At 38.2% G+C, this 27,871-nt stretch overlaps 1 protein-coding gene across 1 annotated transcript in view; it reads left to right on the top strand.

The window, feature by feature from the left end:
- Nucleotides 1-26,127, top strand: part of LOC129954136 (4-hydroxybutyrate coenzyme A transferase) — a 35,773-nt gene extending 9,646 nt beyond the window's left edge. Inside the window, exons 2-5 of the mRNA XM_056067838.1 lie at nucleotides 24,566-24,952; nucleotides 25,025-25,429; nucleotides 25,490-25,756; nucleotides 25,825-26,127. Coding sequence (XP_055923813.1) covers nucleotides 24,566-24,952; nucleotides 25,025-25,429; nucleotides 25,490-25,756; nucleotides 25,825-26,009 — 1,244 coding nt within the window. The 3' untranslated portion in view covers nucleotides 26,010-26,127. The remainder of the gene's footprint in view (nucleotides 1-24,565; nucleotides 24,953-25,024; nucleotides 25,430-25,489; nucleotides 25,757-25,824) is intronic.
- Nucleotides 26,128-27,871: the final 1,744 nt, after the last annotated feature.

Here is a 27,871-nt window from a genome sequence, read left to right as displayed (position 1 = left end):
ACGCTGAAAATAAAAGTGGCACTATACAAAACTTAAAATTTCAAAAATCCTGTAGACAATTGAAGGAAGTCTAAATCTTTAATCGTCCATATTCGAAAACTAGGCTTTTTGTTTAGTGAGACTTTTGTTTTCAACGAGTATTTTACTTAAATTATTTTCGAACGCAATATGTGCTGCAACTGGTTAAGTATAATTGGAACTGGACTAAAGTGTAACTCAATAATTTGTAAGACAACAAAACAGACAATTTTTTCAGCTGTAGTTGGCTTAGAGCATTTTTTTATCGACGTGAGAAGTTCAGTTGGAAACAATAGGCGGGTGTCTCCGTATTTTCTTTTTTTGTACAGACAAGGTTACGAGAAGCATACTTGTAAAGTTCCATTGCCAACTTAAGCTAGTTTAGATTCCTCAATTAGATTAGTTTAGTTTCAGTTTTTTTTTGACCAAATTAATATTTATGCATGATACATTCAACAAATAAATTAGCTTAAAGTCTAATTGGTTTGGCATTATGCCAAAAGAAAGTTTGATGTTTAAAAATTGCATTCAATAATACGTGTTCTGTAGAAGTGTAGAGCAGCGCATTAACAGTATTCTTGTATACTACGTCCCATCCGCGGTCTTCATTCAAAATACTCAGCACATCCACCATCTCCACAAGATTTGCTCCAAAGTATATCCCCGGCATCCCCGTCTCCATATGAATCATGTAATTGGGAGCGCTGTTTGGTAGTTTGAATACTCTTCTGACACAGTATCGTTGAAAAACTTCAAGAGTAGTATATGAGCGGTGTCCCCACACTTGTGCTCCATATAGCATGATAGATGTTGCAGTTGCACGTACGATTTTTTGTTTTGCGCTGTGTTTAGATATTTACTGCCTATGCATCTTCCCCAAACTGACGACTTCTATCTGCTCTCCTTCATACTTCCATTGCTCATTTCTTGAGTATCTCCCTCCACTATTCATGAATATCATCATTTTTGTCTTCGTCAAATTAACGGACAAGTTCCATTTTCTACAATAATTTACCAGTCTATTTATCATCAATTGCATACTGTTAACGGTCTCAGCAAAGATATCAAAATCATCCGCGAACATTAAAACAAATTGTGTTTATTATGATACCACCTCCAATGTTTTCTGTTATATCATTAATAAATAAAATAAATGTAGTACCCGTAGCATGATGGTTAGTGCTTTGGACTGTCATGCGAGGGGTCTTGGGTTCAATCTCTGCCTGTGCCACCTTAATTTAAAAAAAAAAAAATAATTTTCGCGGGTACTGCCTCTTGCGAGGAATTGACAAATCCTTCAAGAGTAATTCTTGTCATGAAAAAGTGCTTTCTCAAACTAGCCGTTCGGATTCGGCCTTAAATTGTAAGTCCCTTCCATTCCTGACAACAGTACTCGCACACAGGAATGGTTGAGAGTTGTAAGTCACTAGGCCCTGATTCACAACGGACTGTTGCGCCACCCCATTTGATTTTTTTTATTTGAAATAAAATAAATACAAGTGAACTCAGGATGCATCCTTGTTTTACCCCCATCGTAGTTGCAAACTCTTCCGAAACGCATTTCCTATCCCAGACAATCGCTAAGTTATTGTCGTACAAGGCTATTAAAATTCGAATCATTCTAGTCGAAATACCGATCATATAAAGTTTGTAAAATAGTGCTTTACGTGGTACAGAATCAAAGACAGCACGAAAGTCCACAAACAAGGTATACAACTTTTAATTCCTTTTCATATATATCTCGGCAATATTCATAAGAGAAAATATGTGATCTATAGTTGAATAGCCTTCACTAAATTCTGCCTGAAGCTCATTAAGTACCCGCTTTTCTTTTACCCAATTAGTTAGCCTGTTGTAAAGTAAGGCACTAAAAAGTTTCGAAGATGTATTTAGAAAAGATATTCCTCTGTAGTTCTGTGGGTCGTTATAATTTCCTTTTTGTGTAGGGGATATATTATAGCCTTCCTAAACCTTATTGGAATATTCCCACTTTGGTATATTTTATTGTATTCTTCCATGAGCGCTATTTCAAATTCAGGTGTACAGTTTTTATAAAACTCGAACGGAATTCTATCTTCTACTGAGGCCTTGTTTACTTTCGAATTTCTAATAGTATTCTGGACTTCATCTAAAGTGAACGGAGCATCTAATATATCATCTAGAAAGAGAGGCACTGGGTATTGGTGTGTTAAAGATAACTGTTCAGTATTAAGAAGATTCTGAAAATGGATTCTTAACTGTTGAGCCTGTAGGTTTGGAGCGATGGCAGGTCTACTTCCATTCAATTGTCTAACTGCCTTCCAAAAGTCAGAGGAAGAGCTAGCAGAGCGTATCATTTGAAATTTCTTCAGTTCAACACCTATCTTTTTAGAACGACATAATTTCTTGTATACACTGTTCGATTCTGCATATAATTTTTTGAAGATATCCGAGTTATGTGATCTTAAGAGCTTTAGGGGTGCAAACGATTTCTGCCTTGCTTTCGTGCATTCGTTATCGAACCATTCTTGTTTCTTCTTTCTGGTCTTATTTGCTGTGTTTTGTTTTGTTGGTGCAGAATTCTTAATTATATCAGCAAGAACTTCAATGTCTACAGAAACTTCTGATCTTGCTTAAATATTAAGTATAGCATTAAGATGAAGCTGGCACAGTTCGCTTTTTTTTCATTACAAAATAATTTAGGTAGCAAGTTGAGCAAATTTGAATTATTAGTGTAATTTGCAGAATTTGGCACTTTAATTATAAATTCCATGGGCATGTGGTCAGAAAACGTTAGCAATCCTATTTTAAAGTCATTAGTAATTGAATTCCAGTTTCCAGCAATAAAGCAATAGTCGATTACAGACCATGATGTTCCACGTAGAAATGTAATCTCGCCATTAAGATCGCCGCGCGCCGTCGCAACTTACGTTTAAAACTTTACAGTCAAACGTATCTGCCAAATCCATAATTTGTTCACCTTTTTTGTCACACATTTCATCTTTATTATTTTTATTAAAATTTATTAACTATAAATTAAAATTTACAGGTTAATACATATTGTTAAGAGACTTAGCTGCTGAGGCTTCTGACTCCTTATAAAAACTAAGCTTGTATATTTTTTTTAATTAATGATGTAAAAAGTAAATAGTATAAATAGTGATAAATAAATATTTATGTTTTAAAGTTATTTTATAGTTTTAAGAATTATATAGTTAGATTTTAAAGTTGTGTAGGTTTATAAAGTTGTATATTTTTCTGATGTTATTTGGATCGAAGTTTCCTAGTATCTCGGTGGTTGATAGATTTGTATTGTATAAACTGATGTTGGAAGTCAAGTATTTGCATGTATCCATTCCTAGAATATGATTAACGTCCAAGATTGCTTGGCAGCCTGCACAAGTTGGATGGCTTTCTTTTTTAAGAAGGTGTTGATGTGTAAGAGCGGTGTGCCCTAGTCGTAGTCTTCCAAAGGTAGTGTTCATCTGTCTTGAAGTTGAGGTTGGGTAGCTTGTTTTAGCTTTATCAATGTTGATGGAACTGTAGAAATGCTGGTAATTCTGCCAGTCATTTAGTCTATGTGCTTTGATTTTACGATTGACTTCACGTAATAAGTCACGTTTTGTCAGTGCATGCACAGATTTCACAGGGGAAACATGAGCAGCATTTGCTGCTTTATCAGCTTGTTCGTTACCAAAAATCCCAGCGTGACCGGGAACCCACATTAGTTTTAGTTTGTTGGCAGACTTAATGAGATGGTCTCTTATTTTGCTAATTATGACGGTGCTGTTGTTGGGATTTTGTATAGCATGCAGAACTGCCAAACTGTCCGAACAGATCACAAAGTGGCCTTGTAGTTTTGTTAATATCTCTGCAGTCTTTAAGATCGCAGTAGCTTCAGCGGTGAATACAGAGACAGTATTGTCCAGAATTCCAATGGACAGAAGGGAACCATCTTCGTAGGTTGAAGCAAACGATGTGCTGTATTGGGTATTGGAACCGTCTGTGAAAATTATTTTCCAATTTTTGGACCTTAGGGCATCAGTAGTATCTTTGAATAAAGATCGGTAGATGTATGACGAAGTGTGATTTTTGTTGTGTTCAGTCATGTCCATGATAAAAGAGGAATCTTCGATGCACCATGGTGGGCATCCTGGATAGTATTTTTCGTGTTTAATAACTGGAAGTTCCATAGATTTGGCAATTGTTATAGCGGTAGAAATTGCTGAAGGGATACGTTTAAGATACTTTGCCTTATCAAGTGTTTTGATGTCTTCATCAATAATTGAGCCTCGGCTGAACGCAAATTTCAGATAGAGTTTAGCTCTGGTTTCTAGAATATGTTCTTCTACTAGGGGAAGTCCAGCTTCTGCCATTATGTTACGTATTGGGGTGGTTGGGAAAGCATTTAAACTTCTGCGTGCAGCTTGGTGGTAAGGAGTCTTGATGTAGTTTATTGTAGTTTTAGGAGAGTTTCCGTAGATTGATAAACCATAATCTATCTTACTTAAGACTAAAGATCTTGTTACATTACATAAAGTATTTATATGTGCAAATGATTTTTTACTAGATAGATAATTTACAATATTGACCCTAGCAGCTAAGCTCTTTTTAAGTTCAATACAGTGGTTCTTAAAATTAAATTTATTATTGAAAATAATTCCTAAGATACTTAGGTTAGTGACATTTTCTATACTGATATTATTAAAGTTAAAAGAAACTCCAGTACAAGATGTTTTACGACATATATGCAAAGTTTTGCATTTATCTACTGATAATTTGGCACCCGAAGTAACAGACCATGTTGAAATATCTGCTAGAACATTTGAAAAAAGAGATTGATGTTCTGCGAGGTTATTGTGTTTACACATGATATATACGTCATCGGCGTATATACAATGGTCAAGTTGCGAGTATTTAGCTATAATAGCACTGACGTCGTCAAAAGCAATCAGGAATAACACGACGGATAAAGGGGAACCTTGGGGGATGCCATTGTAGAGAGGATAAGATTCAGAAAAACAATTGTTTGACTTGGCGCAGATTTTTCTATTAGTCAAGAACGATTTGACGTAGTTGAAGATTTTGGGTCCGATACCCCAAGCTTTGATTTTTTCTAAAATTTGATGGATACCGATTCTATCAAAAGCCTTTTCGAAGTCAAGGGACAATATGGTGACGTGATTACGAGCCGATAAAGCTCTTGTGATATAGAAATCGATATGAAGTAAAGCATCATTGCAGTCTTTCTTTGCTTTGAAAGCGACTTGGTTCGCGCTTATCAGATTTCTTGATTCTATAAACCACATAAGCCTTTTCGCAATTACTTTTTCCATTACTTTGGATATGCAAGGAATGAGTGATATTGGGCGATATCCGTTAATAATATTATTTGTTTTTTTTTGGTTTATGGAGAGGTAGTATTGTTGCAAGCTTCCAATTCTGTGGAATAATGCCTGTTTCGAGAATGTTATTATATAGTTTTATTAGTCTGTGTTTGGTTGAAAGAGGAAGGTTTTTTAGCATCGGGTATGATATGCGGTCTCTACTGGGAGTTTTACCTTTTAGTTTGGACAAACAACTTTCGAGTTCTAATAACGATATTGGACCTTCAATACGGTTGGATTGGCTAGATAGAGGTGTGTGATTAATCGCAAAGTTTAAAGACGATAATTTTTGTATTTTGAACTCTTGAGAGAAGTTCTCGTCTTTGGAAAGGTTTGACCAATTACTAGCAAAATAATTGCTTATTTCGTAAGGATTTGTTATTTGCTGATCGTTAGCTGCAATACACTTGATGGATTGTGGAGTAAACGTACCTGTAACACATCGAATATCTTGCCATATCTTGGATGGGGAGGAAGTGGGATTGATTGAAGCAGTAATTTCGTCGAATTTATTAGCTTTACTATTTTTTACTTCCCTTCGGAATTTCGCGTTTGATTTTTTGTATAAAATAAGGTTTTGCGGGGTAGGGTATTTTTTAAACGATTTCCAAGCCTTGTTTTTATCTTTCCGCAAAGAGCTGAGCTCTGAATTCCACCAAGATACTGTGTGTTTCCCAGGTTTTGGTGTGCTTTGTGGTATTGCGATGTTTGTTAGAGACTACGGTAGTGATGAACGGGAAATGATCATTGTTATAGAGATCGTCTAAAACCTTCCAAGAGATCTTTGGGTATATTTCCGGGGAGCAGGTGGTAATATCAATATGCGTAAAAGATTGGTGCGTGGAAAAATTAGTAGGGGAGCCATCATTAAGAATTATGAGGTTTGAATTATTTAAAAACCTTTCCCAGATTGCTCCTCTGGCGTTAGTTTTGGGAGATCCCCACAATACACTCCAGGAGTTAACGTCACCCGTTATTATGACTGGAGTATTTATTTGACTGACTATATTTTCGAGGTCATTTGTAGAAAATGGTTGATCAGGGTGTATATATATGGACAATAAAGTAAATATGGTTGAAAGTTGAACTTCGATTGCAAGAGTTAAGATGTGTGAGTTTATATGTCTTTGCTTGTGCGGAATGTCTTTCTTAATTAGTGTAGCAATTCCTTGTTTGGCTGAGGTGTTGCTATCGAGGTTGTGAAAATAACCAGTGAACGATTTTGGGGTGTATGGCTTAAAAAGATAGGGACAGTGTGTTTCCTGGAGAGAAATTACACTTGGAGAAAATTCTTTTATAAGTATACTTAGCTCGTTGTAGTTATTTATATAACCTTTCATATTCCATTGAAGGATTTGAATAGATTCTTTTGGTAAGTGTGTTATTGTCTTAGAAGATTTTTCCTTGGGTAAGTTTGGATTGTCACTGTTATGGTGTTCAGGGCTTTGACTCCGTGGCGGGGGCGTCGAGGCATCCGGGCTCGCAGAAGAGCCCGAATGATTCGACGCTCGAGCAACGGAGTCAAAAGTTTGGATCTTGTTATTTTCATTGTATTTCGACATCATTTGGATCTGATGGAGTGTTTGCTACAAAGTAGTCATTTTTCTCTAGCAACGTTTGTGTTACCTTTGATATAGGTGAGAGCGTTGGTTTAGAGATTGGATCGGTGGTTATTGAAGGTTGTGTTTGATTGAATTCTAGCTGTTTTGAAAAAGAAGGTTGATTGTTTGAAAGAATATGCGATTTTTGTGAGAGTGAATTTGAAGGATTGTCGGAGGTATTATTAATATTAGATATCATTTCGTTGGGGGAAAGGTTTGATTGAATGTGTTTGGTAGTGATGATTGAGTCGGTTTTTGTTGATGTGTGTGTTGTATTGGTTATGGCAGGGATAAGTCCTGTTGTTTTGGAGTTTCTTGGTCTATTATTATGTATTGATTCAGTACTTGGTTGCAGTGTATTGGGGATAGGGCTGGGAGCTTTGGTGGTTTTCGGTGGTTGAGCAGTTGGGGGTTGTATGGGGCGTGTTTGACTTTATCAGCGAATGATTCTGATGTAATAGAGCTATAAGAAGGAATAGTGCTTTGCTCTTTGTGAATTCTCTTGGCCTCGGCCATGGAACATTTTTTTGGGTTTTAATGGTTAAAATTTCCTTGGCTTGTTTATACGCGGGGCAAATTTTGGAGGAAGATGAGTGAGCCAGTGAACAGTTTGCACATGTTATATTAATGCATGGGTCTGGTTTATGTGGCAAGAGGCTGCTTGATTTGCATCTGGACTCACTGTTGCATCGTTTGCTTGTATGACCTAGCCGTTGGCAATTTCGACAACGCATCGGGTTGGAAATATATTTCGTGATTTTAGCATTGTAGAATCCAATGTCGACGGTTTTTGGAAGTTGGTACAAATTGAAGGTAAAAAGTATTAAGCCGGATGGTTTTTGCTTTCCCTCTTCATTCTTAGTAAATTTATATACTTCCGTTACTCCTGGGGATTTCATCTCTGTGACAATTTTTGTCTCTGACATTAATCAAACAAGGGGCGTAAGCAATCCCTTTAGTTTCGTTCAATTTTTCGGTTATTCGGTGCATTTCATCTTTAGATCTACGTTTAGCATTTAAAGTTGTATGGCTGTATCCGCTCGAAAAATTGTTCTGTGATAAACCTATCCTTCCGTTGAAATCTCCAATAATCATTAGGTCTGACGTATTTAAACTATTTAGCAATTCATTAAGTTTTTCAAAGTCAGATTCCCAGTGGCTGCAGTTTAAGTAGGTACATACGATGAAACGGACACAACTATTTTTCTCCAGTTTGATAACACATGCTTCATCAATCTCTTTAAATTCGAATTCTACTGCTTTAATGTTTTTACGGTAGGCAAAAAGCTCTCCACCACTACCTCTTCCAAAAATATTTGTTTTAACAGCGCAGCGCATTTCACTTTACTTCATAGTTTGCAAATACATTTTTAAACATTATTTCTCCCTTAGATTAGCATTTTCATCATTCAAGAAGTTTGGTAATTGCAAGACCAAATTTTAGTTTTGTTTATATTTCTGCAATAAACAAAACTAAAATTTGGTTCCTGAAAATTTCTTTTTGAGGGACTATGAATTTTGTTTGTAGTTAGCATCTTTAAGGAATAGAAATAGTCAATATGGTTACACACAATACCAACTAAATGAGTACAATCAATAGATTTAAGTAACTTTTTTCATTCCATGGGGAAATCGAACACCCTATGCTTACACATAAAATTACGAATTTTGTAGCATATGAACATTTCTAGACACTTTACAATGTGAACAATTAAATATGCTATTAAATGATTGGCTGCTATTAATACTATTTTTTTTCTTTCTAAAAAGTTGATGAAGGTGGCTGAAGCGGAAATTTCTCTAACATACCTAAAATATTATTGGCTTTCTTATAATGTAATCTATGGAAGTATTTATTATATTAAGAAAAACAAAAACATGTACGTAAAACTCATTAATTTTTTTTCATTATTAGCAGCAGTTTTACTAAACATACCCTTCAAACAATAACAAGTTAACTTGAAGTTTGGTTGCTAGACATTTTTAAGAAATGAATGAAAATTTCTATTGAGAAAAGATGCATGAAAACTTCGAAGACCGGAAATTTCCGTTAAAGCTTATTTCCAAATGAAAGGACTTTGGAAGGCTGTTTCTGAAGGTAGTGAGACGGAGAAGAAAGCAACGAAGCTCTTAAACGCAAAATCGGAGCTTATATTGCTTGTTGAAAGATCCATTTATCCTCCTCCATTTCTGGTCTTGTGAGTAGAGTTGGGCTCATCCAAAAGTTTTGTTCTACAAAATTGAAAGATTTCTTTACCGTAGATGCGTACGTTAACGCTGTTTTAAATACATCGTACAAGCTCAGGTCTGTTGGTCTTAACCTAGATGAAGAATGGATAGGATCAATGCTTTTAGCTGGTCTTCACGAAGAATACAATCCAATGATAATGGAAATCCAAAGCTTTGGAATTCTTATTACAGGAGACAGTATTAAAACCAAACTTTTTAATGCCGTTAATTTGGATGCAAGTCAAGATACTGCTTTTGTTGGCAAGAACAAGAAAAATTTTGGGAATAAGAACTTTAAGGGTCCTAAATGTTACAACTGCAACGAATTTGGCCATATTATTGCTTAATGTTCAAAAAAGAATAAGAACCACCAAGAAAAGAAGAATGCGATATTAGGATGTTTTTCGGTCACGGCTCTTGACAAAGAAGAATGGCATTTCGACTCGGGAGCGTCAGCTCACATGTGCTCAAATAGTGCATGCTTTTCAAGAAAGAGGCAAAATCTTAACTCTGAGGTAATTGTTCCAAATAATTCAAAAATGCAAGTCCAATGTATAGGTTAAGTCGATATGAAAGTATCTATTGGAAAATTCAAAGAAAGTGAGGTTGAATTTTTAGAAGTCCTTCACGTTCCTTACTTATTCATTAATCTTTTATCTGTCTCGAAAATTGTTCAGAAGGGTTTTTCAATGATTTTTTCCAAGAATGGATGTTTAGTGAAAGACCAAAGGGGTAATGTTGTTGTAACTGCAAGCTTGGTGAACAATATGTTCCGACTCAACAGACCACCCAACCAAGTGCATATGCTACAAAAAATGTAGCTTCAAACTTTGAACTTTGGCACAATCGTGTTGGACATCTAAGTATTGAAACCACAAAAGCTATGATTCCGAAAGTGGGGCAGAATATTGATTGCGATAGTTCAAAAATTAGTTGCAACACATGTATCAAAGGTAAAATGGGACGCCTGCCGTGTCATTATCGTTTTTTAACATACCACTAGCAATAGAATACATGTTAAATTATTTTGAAAAAAACAAAGCAAACTACTTCTTATAAGAAACCAAACTTGCTACTGCACTCGTTGATTAAAAGTTTCTACTTTGAAAGCATCTACTGATTAAACAGTTACAATTTGCATCGCATGAGGTTCAAAGCTCATGTTATTTGTAAACAAATTGGCATTAAAAAAAAAACAACAAATCGAAATTTTTTTTTTTTGTAGTTTTGGCCATGAATTTGGGAAAATGTACCTGTTTGAGCCGCTACGAAAAAGGATATGAGGTTGGCTTGTCGTGGTAAATTTTACCACAACAACTTAGTCCATTACTCTTCTTCATCAATGGAGGGACTCGATGGAAGGCCCAGCTGGCTTTCTTGAGAATTTTCTGGTTATGCGGGTTAAACCTTAGCAGCTCGTGAAAATAAATTCCCAGGTACTGGTCGGCATTGATACTAATAGGGAAGAGTCGCCCGTGGCCGGCCCCTTAAGGATTTTTCCTCATTTAACATAGCACAGTAGCAACAAATACTAACATTTTCGAATAATTCTTGAAATAAATTATTCTTTATAGATTTCTGCATCGATAATATAAAAAAAATATAAATTTTCTTACCGAAAAATATTTTATTTAATTTTTTGTAAAAAGAAGTAATTTTTCCAGTGGCCGGCCCCTTGTTTCCTATTTCCGCCCAGCTGGTGTCCCATTTTCGGCCATCTACTAAACAAAAGTCTTGAATTGTTTTATATTTTTTATTAAATCATTTTTTATACATTTCGAATAGTCTACGGCATTAGGGTCCAATAGAAATAGTCCACATTTTTTGAAGGCATTTTGTATGATGGTAGTCCTGTCCTTGTAATTTAGGAGCTCTTCTAGCACATCACAAAAACTCTCCTTGTTCATTGTGCTGCCGTGACTACCTGGACGTTTGCACCATTCATTTAAAATATTTTTATAGTCTGATTTTATACCTTTGAAAGCACCCACATCGGCCGGTTAAAGGATATGAGTAGTGTTTGGAGGAAGTGCATATAAAATGATGTTGTTGCTGCTGCAAAAATTACTCAAATCAAGGGACATGTGAAAAGCGTGTCCATCGACAAAAAAAAAGAACGGGACGTTTAACATCATTCTTGGATATCCAAACGTTAAGACCATCTTTCACATATTGAAGAAAAGTTTCTCCCCGCATCCATCCACTCACAGTCTTGCCAAACACCCAGTCAGGCTTCTTATTTTGGACTGATTTCAACCAGTTGGGCGATCTTTTGTAAGGCAAAACAACCATAGGTTAGGTTATAGTGGCTGTCCAAGATGGAACGGACACACTTAGGCCAGTTTAATGGCCCATTGTGATACCACATGAATCTTGAGGCTTCCTCCTAAGCTCAATGGAACCAGTTAGAGTCTCTTACGAAACGTGAGAGGCTGATTATCCCGATATGATTTAGATCGTTTAGATCGTTAAAGAAGAATTCTCCTAGGTAATTCTTGCGTTTTCGAGCTAGAGCAGGGCATGTGCAGAGAAGATGAAGAACCGTTTCTTCCTCTTCCTCGTCCATACAGCTTCTGCAAAAGTCATTTGAGAATACGCCTAGTCTCATGGCGTGCTTTCCTATTAGACAGTGTCCGGTTATGACACCTATTATCGAGCTTATATGCGATCTGCTTAGAGAGAGCAAGCACCTTGAACGTTTTAAATCCAGTGTTGGCCAGATGTTTTTTGTGGCTTGACACGTGGTGATGTTGTTCCACCTGGTGCCTGCCCTCCTCACAGCGTCTTGCATTAGTAGCAGTTTACAAGTAGCGATTGGTATGCCAGTACTTGCCAAACGTGGTAGGATGGGTTGTAGTGTACCGTTCCTGGCGAGTTCATCTGCCTTACAGTTACCTGGAATGTCTCTGTGGCCCGGCACCCAGCAAAGGTGAATATTAAACTGTTGCGCCATCTCCATTAGAGATGATCGACAGTTAGGGACTGTTATAGAGTTTGTAGAGACAGAGTCCAGAGATTTGATAGCGGCCTGGCTGTCGGAGAAAATACGGATATCAGATGTTGATATCACGTTTTCTTTGATCCAAGACAAGACTTTCTTAATCGCCAAAAGTTCCGCCTGGAACACGCTACAATGATTGGGAAGGCGGAATGAGAGACTTAATTTCAGTCGTTCAGAGTACACACCACCACCAACCCCTTCTTTGGTTTTTGAGCCATCTGTGTAAAAGTGGATTGACTCATCCTCTTAGAATGTCCTATCCTCCCAAAAAGATCTGGTAGGTATAGAAATCTGGAAATTCCTATCGAATTGTAGTTGGGGGATGGTGTAGTCTGTGTGCTTTGGAATTGATTCTAAGTACCTTAGAATTACGGAGTGGCCAATGTTGTTGTTAGTCCACTGCGACGAAGCATTGAGGCGGATAGCAGAGCTTGCAGCTATTTGTTTACTAAATATGTCAAGAAGTGTAAGGTAGAGCAAGGTGTCCAGTGCCGCAGACGGGGTCGTGCGAAGCGATCCGCTTATACATAGGCAGGCTGAACGTTGAACTTTATTCAACTTATCCCTGTTTATACCTTTCTCTAAAGCAGTCCACCATACTGCCACACCGTACGTTAAAATCGGTCTGATTACCGATGTGTATAGCCAATGCGTGATTCTGGGTTGTAAACCCCATTTATTACCAATAGCTTTTTTGAAAGAAAAGAGAGCTACAGTAGCTTTTTTGACTCTTTCCTGTATGTTGCGTTTCCAATTTAGTTTTTTGTCTAAGACAAGACCTAGGTATTTGGCCTCGTCTGAGAATTTTAATTGGATTCCTTTAATGTAAGGAGGGTTGACAAATGGAATTTTGTCTGATTACCGATGTGTATAGCCAATGCGTGATTCTGGGTTGTAAACCCCATTTATTACCAATAGCTTTTTTGCAAGAAAAGAGAGCTACAGTAGCTTTTTTGACTCTTTCCTGTATGTTGCGTTTCCAATTTAGTTTTTTGTCTAAGACAAGACCTAGGTATTTGGCCTCGTCTGAGAATTTTAATTGGATTCCTTTAATGTAAGGAGGGTTGACAAATGGAATTTTGTATCTCCTCGAAAATAAGACCAGATCGGTTTTGTGTGGGTTAACACCCAGTCCACACCGATCAGCCCAGAGTATTAGTCTGTCCAAGGCATTTTGTAAGAGTTCTTTTAGGATATTAAGATGCTTTCCTGAAACTGCTATAGCAACGTCGTCCGCATAGGCTATCACTCTGAAACCCCCCGCATCCAGACTAGTTAGGATTTCATTCACCACTAGGTTCCAGAGGAGAGGGGATAGAACACCACCTTGCGGTGTCCCTCTACTAACGAATCGTCTACTAGAAGAGTTGCCCAGTTTTGAATTAATTATTCTGCTAGTAAGCATTAAATGAATTAACTCCCGAAGCGAACTCTCTACATTTAGAGATGTCAGTGCAGAAGTGATTGCAGATGTGTCCACGTTGTTAAAGGCACCTTCGATGTCAAGGAAAGCAACCATAGTGAACTCTTTATGATGGAGGGAATATTCGATGGTGCGTACTAAAGTGTGTAACGCTGTTTCCACCGATTTACCCTTACAGTAGGCATGTTGAGACGAAGACAGAAGTCTTGTATCGATACGTGCCCTTAAATGGATATCGATCAATCTTTCCAGGGTCTTAAGAAGGAATGATGATAGACTTATAGGTCGTAAATCTTTAGGATTAACTTGGGAGCATTTACCTGCTTTAGGTATAAAGACAACTTTAACTTCTCTCCATGCCGAGGGAACATGGACCAGGTAAAGACAGCTGGTAAAAATTGCCTCAAGGATTGGTGCAATTATATCAGAGGCTTTTTGTAATTCTGCTGGTATTATTCCATCTGGTCCTGCAGCTTTAAATGGTTTGAAGCTGTTGAGAGCCCATTGTAACTTATCCTTTGTGATCAGACCTTGTGGATATGTTGTATTTGAACTTGAACGTGCAAAGCTGTTGCAAGTTTCGGTAAGAGAACTACCAGGAAAGTGAGTGTCCAATAGTAGGTTCAGTGATTCATTACTTGAATTAGTCCAGGAGCCGTCTGCATTTTTCAAGCAGCTTGGCATAGCTGGATTAGTTGAAAGAATTTTCCGTAACCTAGAGGCTTCAGAAGTTTCTTCTATCATGCCACAGAAGGATCGCCAAGAAGATCGCTTGGATTTCCTTAGTGCCTTCTTGTAGATTCTTAGGGATTCTTTGTAGGAGTCCCAATGAGAGGCTAGTCTTGCAGCTTTGGCTCGGTTGAAAAGTTTCCTCTTATGTGTATAAGTGGACAAGAAATTTCTAGCGATCTGTTCATAGCTGAGGTAAGGTCATTGACTTTGTTGTCAAGTTCGTTAGCGTTAGAGGAAGGACTAGATAGTCCAGGTTCTAGTAAACTCTGTAATAAGTTCCTGTATAAAGCCCAGTCAGTTTTCCGATAGTTTCGAAAAGTCAATGGACTCGGGTTATCATCCACATTTATATTGAACTGGATATATCTATGATCAGAGAACGAGTGTTCTTTGGATACTTTCCAGTCCAAGATCATATGGTATATACTATCTGAGACAAGAGTTATGTCTAAGACTTCTTGTCGAGTTTTAGTTATGAAGGTTGGTTCATTACCAACATTACTTACTAAGAGGTTAGTACCAAGAATATAATCAAAAAGAGACTCACCTCTGTCGTTGATATTCGTACTGCCCCATACAGTATGATGAGCGTTAGCATCGCTCCCAATAATTAGGCGGATCCTTTGCCTTTCCGCTTCAGCGACGACTTTCTCCAGGGTTTTTCCAGGGAGAGGGCCAAGGTGGTCATGCCCAAGATACGCCGATACCAGTCAGAAACTTCCTTTGGTTGTTTCTAGCCTAGCTACGGTGGTATCTTTGTCACTGAAACGATGGAGTAAAAATACATTAATGCTACGTTTCACTAGTATGCAAGATCTAGGTTCACCTTTATCTGTCACACAAAGTGTGTAGTATCCAGGAGTCCTGAGTCCTCGAACAACGGATCCTGCAACCCATGGCTCTTGGATCAGGACAATATCTTCCCCGTTAGTCGCCAGACGGAGAAGAAGTGAGGCCGAGGCCTTTATGGAGTGTTGGAGATTAATCTGTACTAACTGCAGCATTTTGGCTACAATTAGGCAGATCAACCTCCACCACGGTTTTGTTTTGATCCTCTGTGTCTGAGGATGAACCCAAGAGTTCGTCCTCGCTCAGAAGGATCATGTTAAGGTCGTCCTCAGTCTCCATTAAGGATGGACTGTCCACGACTTTTGTAGAGGGTGCATTCGCGATTGGAGAGGACAAGAGTGCATCGTCACCCTCTGTTAGGAGAGAAGACGACGTCCCAGGTTCACCAACCGCTAGTTCACCTTCGGTAGTTTTTGGAGGCCCGCTTTCCGCGTTAACCTCATCTTTTTTATATATTCGAATTTTAATGGTTTCGAAACCATAGTTTATGGAGCCCTCGTTTAGGGCTAGAGGAGCCAAGGATTCTTTATTGAGTACCACAATGGCGCTCCTATAAAGACCCTTCACCTCCTCTAGCTTGGCTATTTTCCAGTTATGCGTCGGAAGGGACGGGTTACACACTTTGACCATCTCGAGAATGTCCTCGATACCAGCAGGTTCAATCGGTATCCAGATACGGGCTCTAGGTCTGCTGGGAATGTCTTCCACAGCGACAACCTCGAGCTTCGCACCTGGCCAAACTTCACCTAACCGGCTGACAGCAAGCTTGTAAAGGTCACAAGATCTCTGGTCGCCACAAACCATGAGTTTGACATGGCCTTGATGCCAACCCCCATCGCTTATGGAAGGAAGTGGTCCTGGAAGCTCTCTCAAAATGCTCAAAAAGCCCCCGAGAGCTTAACCTTGACCAACTGCCAACGATCAGCCGATATTGTGCCATCATCATCGCTCCTGTCAATGACCGCAACCACGACTTTGCCCTTCGCGACGTCACTGAAACTAGATTGTTTCCTGATGGGATTGAGGGGGGTGCTCGTGTTATGCACCCGAGGCCGTTTTGGTGTAGGTGCGGCCCCCTCAAGAGATCTTTCTCTTTTGGACGTAGAGTCCTTATTGGATCTAGTTGTAGCAATTATGCTTTTGGCCCATTCGACGCTAGCGGTTTGCTGCGGTGTCTTTTCAGCCCCCGATGATGCACCAGAGGCCTTCAAGATTCTCGCCGCATGCCGCCTTTGTCTATAAAGACCTTTAGAGATTTTTCCATTTCTGGAAGTGTTCTCAGTAGTAGTGGTAGGGCCATTTTTCACAACCCTGCCACTACTGAAATTAGGTATCGCTACCTTTTTATTCTCGTTGCTACCAACAGCAGAGGAGGGTCCATGGTTAGCCACTACTCCCTTCTCTGTGTTGGTCGCAAGAGATACGACAGCAGGCTTTGACACCAAGCTGCCGCCCGGTCCTGAAGTGATACCGGTCTCACATGTGTTTTTGTTTTTGTTGTTGGTTTTGTTCATTTTGGTCCCACGAGATGCGAAGAAAAGAGGTCCATCTGCACAGAGATTCGCATGTACAGATAAGGCTAGTTAATCCGGAGGTCGCCAGGTATCCGGATACTCCGTTAGAGACTGGGCTATTTTTGAATTGGGCCCCCAGCCAGGCTGATCATCGGCACGGGTCGTTTAACACCTTAGATCCAGCCCAATAATGATGAGAGGTGGTGGGGAGGAAGAGAAAGGGTGAGGAGTCAGTTGACGTTAATTCATCATTCTGACTTGTAAGGAAAGATTGGGATTCGGTAACAGCAATTCAGCTAGGTTACCTAGAGTGAGAAGGAGTATAGGAGATAGGATCGTTGCTAGCTTTTTCGCCATTACAAACGTGGGAGGTGGGATGGGAGTTGGTGACATAAGCGTAGGCCGGTATGCCTTGTTTATGTGGGAATGGATGATGATTTTGGGAAGGTAGAGGGATAAGAACGTCCTTTAGTTTCAGGACTCATCTGGAGAAAATTCTCGAGAATCATTGACCTTACTCAGCTTCTACAACTCGACAAGTTCGACGTTCAGAGTAGAAGCAAAACAACCATAGGAGGAAGTGTTCTTCTATCTGCTGAAAACGTCATCAGAACAGTTATGTTCTCTTTTTCATTCGATTCCTTGATTCCGTAAAGATTTTTGATTCCTTTTGGGGCAATGACATTCCCCGTTTTTGGAGCCATACAAAATCCCGTCTCATCGGCGTTAAAAATTCTAGAAGATTCCTCAAGAATATCTAAGGCATTCTCTTCTGTCAAATATTCCTTCAGCTCTCTAAACCATTTTCGTATACCTTCTTCTGTTATTTGAGCACGGCTTTTGGAAACAGATTCAGCAGTTCTTAAGCTTAGATCGGGATGGCGGGCGTCGCATAAAGCCATAGTACCATTTCTTACAGGGTTTGTTGTCTTTGAAAGGAGTTTTGCGGCCGTCTTCTTGCAGAATGTCTTGGACCATTTTCAAAAGGTTTTCACAAGTTTGTGGAAAGCCAAATTTTGCTAAATTTACAAGGCAGTTTTTTAGCTTATTTTCTTCTTCTGCAGACAGGACGGGACAAGGACCAAATTTCGCTAGGTTATCTGATGTTCTATTGTGAATACGGTCCTGAAGAGTCGTCCTTGGAAGATTAAATCTTCTTGCTGCTGCTCTGATTGGTAGTTTATTTTGACGTATTTCAAATAATGCTTGCTCTAAATCTGTGCCTTTATATGAAATGACGCGCTTTTTCTTGTCTTTTGCGTGCTTCTCATTTACCCGGGTAGTAGGGTTTTCACTAACGATTTTTACAATAAATTAACACAAAAACCTTCCCCGGCTACAAGACGACGCAAACCGGTTAATTTCTCCAAAGCAACTGAGCAAACGCAAGTAGATTTTTGACAGTTAAGAGAAAAGTTTAAGAGAACAATTTAAGACCTAAAATTTGGAAGAGAACTAAACGAATTCACTAGTTACAACGACATTTCTGAGAGGTGACCGGCCACTGGGGGGGGGGGGGGGCGTCATTAGGCTACTCTACCCTATCCCAATTATGATAATAGCCAAAGAGTCGGTAGATGTGTGTTTCTAGTTTGTTCACGACATTATGAAGCACTAGGTCAAGAAATCATCGGCATACAGAAAGTTGTCGCAGTTGAGGGGGTTAGGTTGATCAGAATTCAGGATGCTATATACAAACGGACCGAGTTTCTATCCTTGGGTAACTCCAGCACTGACGTTCTTTGTTGACGATAAGCATTTCTCCAGTTGTGTGTAGAATTTTCTGGGAGTAGAAAAGGAGAAAATAATTCTTATGCTTATGGATAAAAAAAAACTTAATTCAGGGACCTAAGGTCTGACTTAGAAATAATGTTTTTATAACGCTAAGTTTAGTATTTATTATTTCTCATTAAGCAACAAGATACAAAGAACTCGTTTCCTTTAAATTTTCCTAAACTAAATACATTTTTTTTTCTTCAAAACGTCACATGCTTTTACACTTTTAGTTCTTATAAAACGAACATGAACATCTTTTCGTCAAATATATTATTTTTCAATTATAAACTCATTTTTGTACATGCCAATGCCAAGCCCATTTTCTACTTGCAAGTCTGTTGACGTTGGGGGTATGGCTGATACAATCTAATTTTGGCTCCAATGGACTATGGAACTTGATTTAAAGTAATAAATTTGTATACATATATGTATACCTACATGAAATACAAAAATATAAACTAATAGAGATTGTACTAGGTATAGCTCGGGCAAAGTATAATTTGATTTTCTAAAAACATCAAACATTTTATAAAGCTTTTTTTTGAAGTACAATAAAAGCTTCTTTTTACTTAAAAAATTATCACTGATACAAACCTGTCTATTTTTGATTTGATTATTAGGGTTAAGAAATTTGTTTTTGAAATGTTTACCTATGATCTACATTCTACACAACAAATTACTTTTTGTTTACTTATCTGTTTATGAAATTTAAATTAAACAACAAATTGTTATGATTTCTTAAGTTTTTTTGGTTGATATCACGAAATATTGTCTGAGATGTTGATAAGAAAGCAGGTAGGTGCTGTCTAAACGAGTATATATGTATATCTATATCTACGCAAATGGTTTTATGGAAAAAATACAATTTAATTTAATACAATTTTTCAATATGAAAACTGAACACATTTAAACATATTGGCTTTTCATCAATGTTATTTGTGTTGAGTAGGTTCATGGACTTCGGACTTAAAAATAAAATATTCTTATCGTCAGAGACTATCATTCTTTTTTAATTATTAATAGACTTTTATATATGATGAAAAACAAAATCAAATTCAAGAATTATACCAATTTGACGTTGATATTTATTATTTTATTTAATTTTTCGTTGGAGATTATGTTAAAGAGCAAATAGCTAGGTACTCTAATTTTCGCACTTATTTGAAATACAAAAAAGGCGCTTAAGTGCTCTAATTAAAGTCTAATTGTAATTATCATTATTTAGTATCTTATTTCTCTACTCTTTTAAAGACTCATAACAATCACGGTGGCAAATCTGTCTGTAAACAAAATAAAACAATAATATAAGGTAAATTAGTAGAGAATTAAAAAGATTATTATTGAAAATTATTTGTTTATACATAAAACAAACTTTTCTGTCCTAACAATAATAACACAATACTTACTTACTTAAAGTGGAGCTACAGTCCTGTGCGAACTAGGGCCTCACCCTAGCTAGATGTCTCCAGTTTCGCGCTCCAAGTTGGGTGAGGTCACTTTCAACTTGTGCGCGCCACCTGATTCGCGGTCTTCTTCTACTGCGCTGTCCTGTGGTTGTGGATTCGAAGACTTTCCGGGCCGGAGTATTGGGTTTCATGCGCTCTACGTGACCTAGCCATATTAGTCGTTGGACTTTTACCCTTCTGGCTCAGTCTACGTCGCTGTACAGCCCGTACAGCTCGTCGTTCCATCTTCTCCTCCACTCCCCTTCGATGCATACAATACCGTAGATCACACGAAGAACTTTTCTCTCGAACCGACCCAAGGTGCTTTCATCCGTTTTTGTCATAGTCCATGCTTCTGCACCGTATAGCAGGATGGGGATGATAAGGGTCTTATATAGCGACACTTTGGTCCCTCGAGAGAGGACTTTACCACTCAATTTTCTTTCTTAGTCCAAAGAAACAGCTGTTAGCAAGAATTATTCTGCGTTTGATCTCAGCGCTGGTGTTGTTTTCTGCGTTTACAGCGGAGCATAGGTAGACGAAGTTCTTAACTACCTCATAGTTACGTCTGTCGATGGTGACGTTTTGACCAAGACGTCGGTGTTAAACCCATTTTTGAAGCCTCTGCCTCAATACTCACAAAAGACCCATTGACATCACGCTGAGTTCTTCCGATTATGTCAATGTCATCAGCATATGCTAGTAATTGGACAGACTTTTAAAGGTAGTGCCTCAAGTGTTGACGTGTGAGCTCTGCACTATTCTTTCAAGCACGATGTTAAAAAAATCGCATAACAGCGCATCACCTTGTCTAAAACCTTTTTTGACATCGAAAGGTTCTGTTAAGTTGGTTCCAACATTTAAGGAGCAGATTGAATTCTCATCCTGCACAAACGAATGTGTTTGGCAGGGATGCCAAAACTAGACATGGCTCTATACAGCTCGTCCCTGTAGATGCTGTCATATGCGGCCTTGAAATCGATGAAAAGATTGTGGGTGTCGATTTGGTGTTCTTGGGTTTTTTGAAGGATCTGCCGTAATGTGAATATTTGATCAACTGTGGACTTTCCTGGATAAGGACTTATCAGGTTGTTGACGATGGACTTAAAACGTTCACATAGTACGGCAGAAAAGATTTTATAGTCGATGTTAAGTAGACTTATTCCTCTATAGTTGGTGCAGTTTAGAGTGTCTACTTTTTTCAAGATCATGCAAACAATACTGAGGTTCCATTTATCGGGCATGCTTTCTTCCGACCATATCTTACAGATAGGTTGGTGCATGCTCCTAACCAACTTATCTCCAGCTGCTTTAAAGAGCTCGGCATTCAAGCCATCCGCTCCAGTGGCTTTATTAGGCTTCACCTCAGATATACCAATCTTTACTTCGTCTAAGTCGGGAGGACGGGATTGTTGGCTTTCGTCGTTTATGTTGCTTGGATCATCCTGCCTGAGAGCGGAATTCAGTTCGTCGTAGCCGTTATACAGTCTGCAGAAGTGGTCCTTCCATATCCTCAGCATTGACTGCGGTTCCACTATGATGTTTCCACTTTCGTCTTTGCAGCCTTTAGTTCGAGGTTTGTACCTGTGAATTTCGTTGCACCTGTTCATAAAACTTTCGAACTTCATTCCTGCTTTTAAACCTCTCAACGTCTTCGACCGCACGCTTCTCATGCCCTCTCTTTTTCCTTTTGAGAAGTCGGTGTTTCTCTCGCCTCTTCTGCTCATAGAGCTGATGAGCAGCTCTCGTCCTTTTATGCAACGCCGCTTTTCGTGCCTGTTGTTTGGCTGCATTTGACTGCCGACATTCCTCATCAAACCAGGGGTTCCTTGTTGGTGGCTGTTTGAAACCCACACATCAGAGGCGGCTTCTCTGATTGCATCTTGGCAATCTTGAAACTGGTTTTTAATACATTGTGTTGGCGGCAGAGAACTTCGAGAGAGGTTACTTGTAACTCGGTCGGAAAAGGATTTGGCGATCTCTTGCGATTGTAGCCGTTTGACGTTGTACCTTCTCCCAGCACCTCCCTGTTTTGCCTTGGGTCTAGAAACCCGAAGTGCTACTTTGGCTACAACGAGGTAGTGGTCCGAGTCGATGTTAGCTCCCCGGAAAGTTCGGATATCCATGATGCTAGTCAATCAATATGGTCAATCTGGTTGACGGTAGATTGATCTGGAGAAATCCAAGTTCGTTTGTGGATGTTGAGGTGTAGAAAACGCGTACTGGCTACCATGACGTTTTGCCTCGCAGCAAAATCTATGAGCCTGAATCCGTTGGAAGTGTTGTCGTGCAGGCTGTTCTTCCCGATTATTCCACCAAAGGTGTCTTCCCTTCCTAGCTCGCCCAGGACTATTTTAATATCGTAGCTAGGGCACTGCTCAAATGTTTTGTCTAGGAGCTCAAAGAACATATCTTTGGTGTTATCGTCTTTCTCTTCTGTGGGGGCGTGCGCGCATATCAGGTTAATGTTGCCGAATTTAGCCTTGATGCGTATATAGCTCAAGACTTCTTGCCTAAGTCTGGCTCCAATGACGAAGCTTCATCCTTTCGTGGTAGCAATCACCATAGTAAATATCGCAGGTTTTCATCCTCTTTTTACTCTGCCCATCCCATCGTATTTCGGTGAGATCTTTATTAACCTGCATTCTACATCGGGATTCCAAATCTAGACATTGCTGTGTAAAGCTCTCCCCAAAAGATGATACGCGGCTTTAAAATCAAAAAAAGAGATCGTGGGTATCGATTTCCAGAGCTTTTTCCAAAATTGCCGTAATGAGAATATTTGGTCAATGGTGGACTTTCCTGTTCTCAAGCCAAACTAATAAGGATCTATCAGGTTGTTGACGAACGGCTTCACGCTCACATAATATGACAGAATCTTCTATGCAATGTTCAGGAGACTGATGCCTCTGTAGTTGGCGAAATTAAGAGGGTCTCCTTTCATATGTATTGGGCAATGTATGCTGAGATTCCACTCTTCGGGCATGCTTTCTTCCGACCATATTTTGCAGATGAGTTAGCGCATGCTCCCTACCAAGTGGTCTGCTGCTTTGAATAGTTCGGCAGCGATGCCGTCAGCTCCAGCAGCGTTGTTTGACTTAATTTTAAAAGTAGCTATGTTCCCTTCGTCAAGATAGGGTAGGCGGAATTGTTGATCTGCGTCGCCGAGGTTGGGTGGTTCTATCTCCATTACAGGGGAACTCGATTCATCATCGCCGTTATATAATTTGGAGAAGTGGTCTTTCCATATTCTTAACACAGACTTCAGTTCTACAACGATGTTCCCCTGTTCGTACTTACAGGCTTCGTAGTTGGTACCCTTGAGAGTTTTTTTTCCCTTTTGGTAATATTTAGGGACTTTTATTCCTCGATCGCGCACTTCTCATGCTCCCTTTCTCCCATCTAGGAAACCGGTGTTACAGTCTCCTCTTCTGCTCGTAGAGCTTGCGAACAGGTCTGGTCCTTCTGTGAAGCGCCGTTTTAATGTCTGTTACTTAGCTGTGTGCGCTTTCCGGCATTCGTCGTCAAACCAGGGGTTTTGTTGTGGCAATCGTCATCAGAGGCGACATTTCTGATGGCTGCAAGACAACCTTGCCAATGGTTCAAGAATATTTCTTTCTAAAGAGCCCAGCAGCAGCTTACCTTTTAAGTTTATCGTCCCTCACTCAGCCCCGTATAGCAAGATTGGCTGTATGAGGGTTTTGAAGTAAGAAGTTTTAAACCCGAATGTTTTTCCATACCTTTTTGTTCTTTCAATTAAGATTCAAGAAACCTTGGTTCACAAGTAAGTTTAAGTTTAAGAGTGTGAGTAGTGAGTTAGGATCACTTCGTCAGCTGCACACAGAAGTGATTTATTGGTGATTCTGTCGACTTCAATTCAACCAGGCAGTATTTCGGTTACATTATCGATGAATAGTACAAACTGAAAAGAACTCAGAGAACATACTTGTCTCGGTGCCATCTTGGTTTGGAGCCACTTGGCTGTCTTCGACTTCGTTTCAGTCTCAAGAAATAAACATTGTAGTATTAAATTACTATTTTTACTTCAATCTGAAAATAATATGTTTATGGTCTTCAATACTTTGATAGATCTTTTAACATGTGGTTACATTGCTGCTTCTTAGAAAAACCTACCATATCGAAAGACATTTTCAAAAATTGAGAATTTACTCATAATTTCAAAAAATGAAAACAAGTTTTGAAAGTAGAAAATTTATTGTTAATTAGGAATAACTATCAGCACTTGGCTCAAATTCTTTTACAGTCGATTTTGGGGAAGGTTAGCTTTTTCGTCTGGCTATCTCTCGAAACTTAACCACCTGTTTTTAAAGATGTCTAGCGTTCTTGAAAAATACCACACATTGCAACCTATTTACAACCAATATGTTTGCCAATAATAACATCAAACTAAATTGTTGTTATTTTGATTAACATGTTTATTTTATTTAGAAGCGCGATCAGTGCCAATAAATCTATTTTGATTTATTTTGTTTAATTTCACTTTCAGTTCAAGGATGGTCAAATGTTCCTTTGTTTTCAATTAAATTTCTCAATTACTGTGTTGTGTAGTTGGTGAACTTACATTTTTTAAAATATTTTCTTTACCAACAGGCAACTTGATCTTCTGCAGCGGTGCAGCAGCAACTCCAAATGCTCTTATTTCCGCATTGGTGGAGAACAGTGACCAACTTAAAGATGTAACATTTTGTCACATGCATACCGAAGGTCCCGCTGGGTATGTGGCACCAGATAAAGCAAATATTTTCCGTTCTGCGTCGTTTTTCATGGGCGGCAACGTTCGCAAAGCTGTTGCTGACGGACGCGGCGATAATATGGCTATCTTTTTGCAAGACATTCCTCAATTGTTCGTTAGGAAAATCTATCAACCCGATGTAGCCTTCATCCATGTTTCGCCCATAGATCAACATGGTTATTGTTCGTTAGGAACAAGTGTGGATTGTGTTCGAGCTGCATTACAGCACTCGAAAATTATCGTAGGTAAGGCAAACATACATTCTATTTTTTAAGAACTCGCGTCTTGACTAATTTTTGGCAATTTTTATTTTGCAGCTCAAATAAACAAAAAAATGCCTCGAACATTTGGTGACTCGATTATTCATTCATCGCATTTTGATTTCGCTGTTGAAATTGATGAACCATTGCCATGTCATGGTAGTAAAAAACCAACAGAGGTGGAAACTAAAATTGGAAAAATAATAGCCGAAAATTTGGTGGAAGATGGAGCAACTCTTCAAATGGGTATTGGAAGCATTCCAGATGCTGTTCTCAATGCCCTACACGGCCACAAGGACCTAGGTATTCATTCAGAGATGTTTGCTAATGGTGTTGTGGATTTGGTGGCAAAGGGCTGTGTTACCAACTCCCAAAAGAAAACGCATAAGGGTAGGATCGTGGGATCTTTCCTTATTGGAGACCAAAAACTATACGACTTTGTAGATAACAATCCATTTATTGGTTAGTTCGGTATTCACTGACATTTTGATGTTTTATTTAAAGTAATTTGTTTATTTATAGAAATGCTAACAATTGACTATGTCAACGGCACTAACGTTATTCGTCAACTTCCAAAGATGACTGCCATTAACTCCTGTATTGAAGTTGACTTGACCGGTCAAGTTTGCTCTGACTCTATCGGAACACGATTTTACTCTGGATTTGGTGGCCAAGTTGATTTCATTCGAGGTGCCGCCGAAGGAACAGATGGACGAGGTAAACCAATCATTGCAATGCCGTCGATAACAAACAAGGGTGAGAGCAAGATTTCACCTATTCTGAAGCCAGGTATATTGATATTAAAATTATTTACACAGAAATTAGAGATTTAAATTTGTAATTATCTTTTTCATCAGGTGCTGGAGTTGTAACTTCAAGGGCTCATGTTCACTATGTTGTCACCGAATTTGGTATTGCTTCGTTGTTCGGAAAGACTATGCGTCAACGTGCACACGCATTGATTCAGGTCGCTCATCCTAATCATCGTGAAGCTTTAGAAAAAGCTGCATTTGAACGATTGCACCAAATGCCATCGCCTTAAATTAACTCCTTTTCTTTTTCATAAATATTATGTTTAAAATGTTTAAACTTTTTTGTGAATTTTGTAAAAAAGAAAAAAGTTTTTATTTGCATTTGTACAGACGAAGTCGTTATAGGATTTTAAAAAATTAAATAGTTTGCTGGATAGTTTTCGTCGATTAGATATTAAATGATAAGCATCGTGATTTGTGTTTAATATAATTATATTTTTGTCCAGCGATTAGAAACTAGCACATGCAAGGGATATTTTTTTAAATAAAATCCTTTGTTAATATATTTTCTATTTTCTGCAAAGAAAATCATTTTCTCTCTTAGATAATAAAAATAAATATTGAAATAAATGTGTGTGTTTTTTACTATGACCAGTTGGATTGTTGGATTTATAGCTAATGCTGGTTTTAACGCTGATGATAATACTTTGGTTTCTTTATATTTTGTTTCAAGTAAACCGGTTAATGCCCCTATTATGAGTAACTAAAGGAGCTTTGTATTCTTTCGAGCAAGCTGTAGCCAGACTTCGTGGTCTGAGTCATGCAGTTTATCAACAAGACAATTGCTTTGGCACGCATTCATATTTATAGGATTTACTTTCAACCAATGTGACGACTAATTCTTAAAAACTTCAACAAGATATAAGTATCAACCTTGAGGCATGTGAACAGGTTGAAGGATCTTTTCAACAAAACACATTGATTCCAAGTGCAACGGAGGGCGAAAAAGCCAAAAGAATCATCTGCAAACAAAGTTCCTTGCGAAATCAAAACAGACCAACAATTACAATAAAAGGGAATCTGAACGATTCAAGTTGTTGTAAACACAGACAGATGTATCTTTATCCTTTCTTCCCTCTTTCTTTTATAATGGTTATCTTCAAAAAAAATCAATATTGCTTAACATTATCATTGTTTTTTTTAAATACATAAATACATCAGAAATATCTGAGAAACAACGGGCAGGTTCAGACAACAAAAGAGACTTTATTTACAGTCAACTTCATTCTTTGAAACGTAAATTTTGACCAAGGCAACTAGTTAGTTTTTCAAATGTCATGAACTTCAAACTCGGAACTTTATTTCGCAAACCACTACTTTATGTTGATAGTACAAAATCTACTAAAAACATTATTGTTCATCACGATTTGTATTTTGTATTGTAATATTACTTATTTCATTTCCGAATTGACAAGGAAACGATTTAGAGACAACATTAAATGAAGTTGTGCAGAAAATAAATAAATCATATTATAATAAAGTTCAGCTTTGAATTGAATGAAAAAGCACGATCAACTGTCAATTTGATAGAAGTATAATAGTTAGGGAGATTTTTCTTGACTAACTTTCCAGTCAACTTTCCATTTCACTTGCCTTATTTGGAAGGTAATTTATTGGCAGCTGGCCAATCAGAGTTTAGAAACTGGCCTTACTTTAATGTCTCTTACACTAATTAAAAGTCATTATTGACGTTTCATTTGTTTTTTTTTTTTTTTCAATGAAATAATGTTGGCACCAATGACATTTGAAGCGAATGGCTAAGCTCGCTAACGATAATACTATCAAAAAATAAATTTGCTTTTACATTCGAACTTAAGCGATCGTTTGCTTTGCTATTCATAATAAGTCTCGATAACGCATGTTTTTTCAAAATAATTAACTGTTTATTTTCGATGGTTTAAATTTAACGTTTTTAAATGTATGTGATCCTTAAAGTATGCAATTAAAATGTTTCTTTAAGGGGACGGCTGGGTTGCATCTATTTACTCACATCTTCTAACTTATGTGTCGTAGATATAATTTACTGTAATACCCAAGTACAGGTTAAAGTTTATACAAAATGATTTCATTAAAATAAATTTGAGCAATTTTT

The sequence above is a fragment of the Eupeodes corollae genome, chromosome 1 (genome assembly GCF_945859685.1).
Source record: "Eupeodes corollae chromosome 1, idEupCoro1.1, whole genome shotgun sequence".
Classification (NCBI taxonomy): domain Eukaryota; kingdom Metazoa; phylum Arthropoda; class Insecta; order Diptera; family Syrphidae; genus Eupeodes; species Eupeodes corollae.
This window is presented reverse-complemented; position numbering and strand designations above follow the sequence as displayed.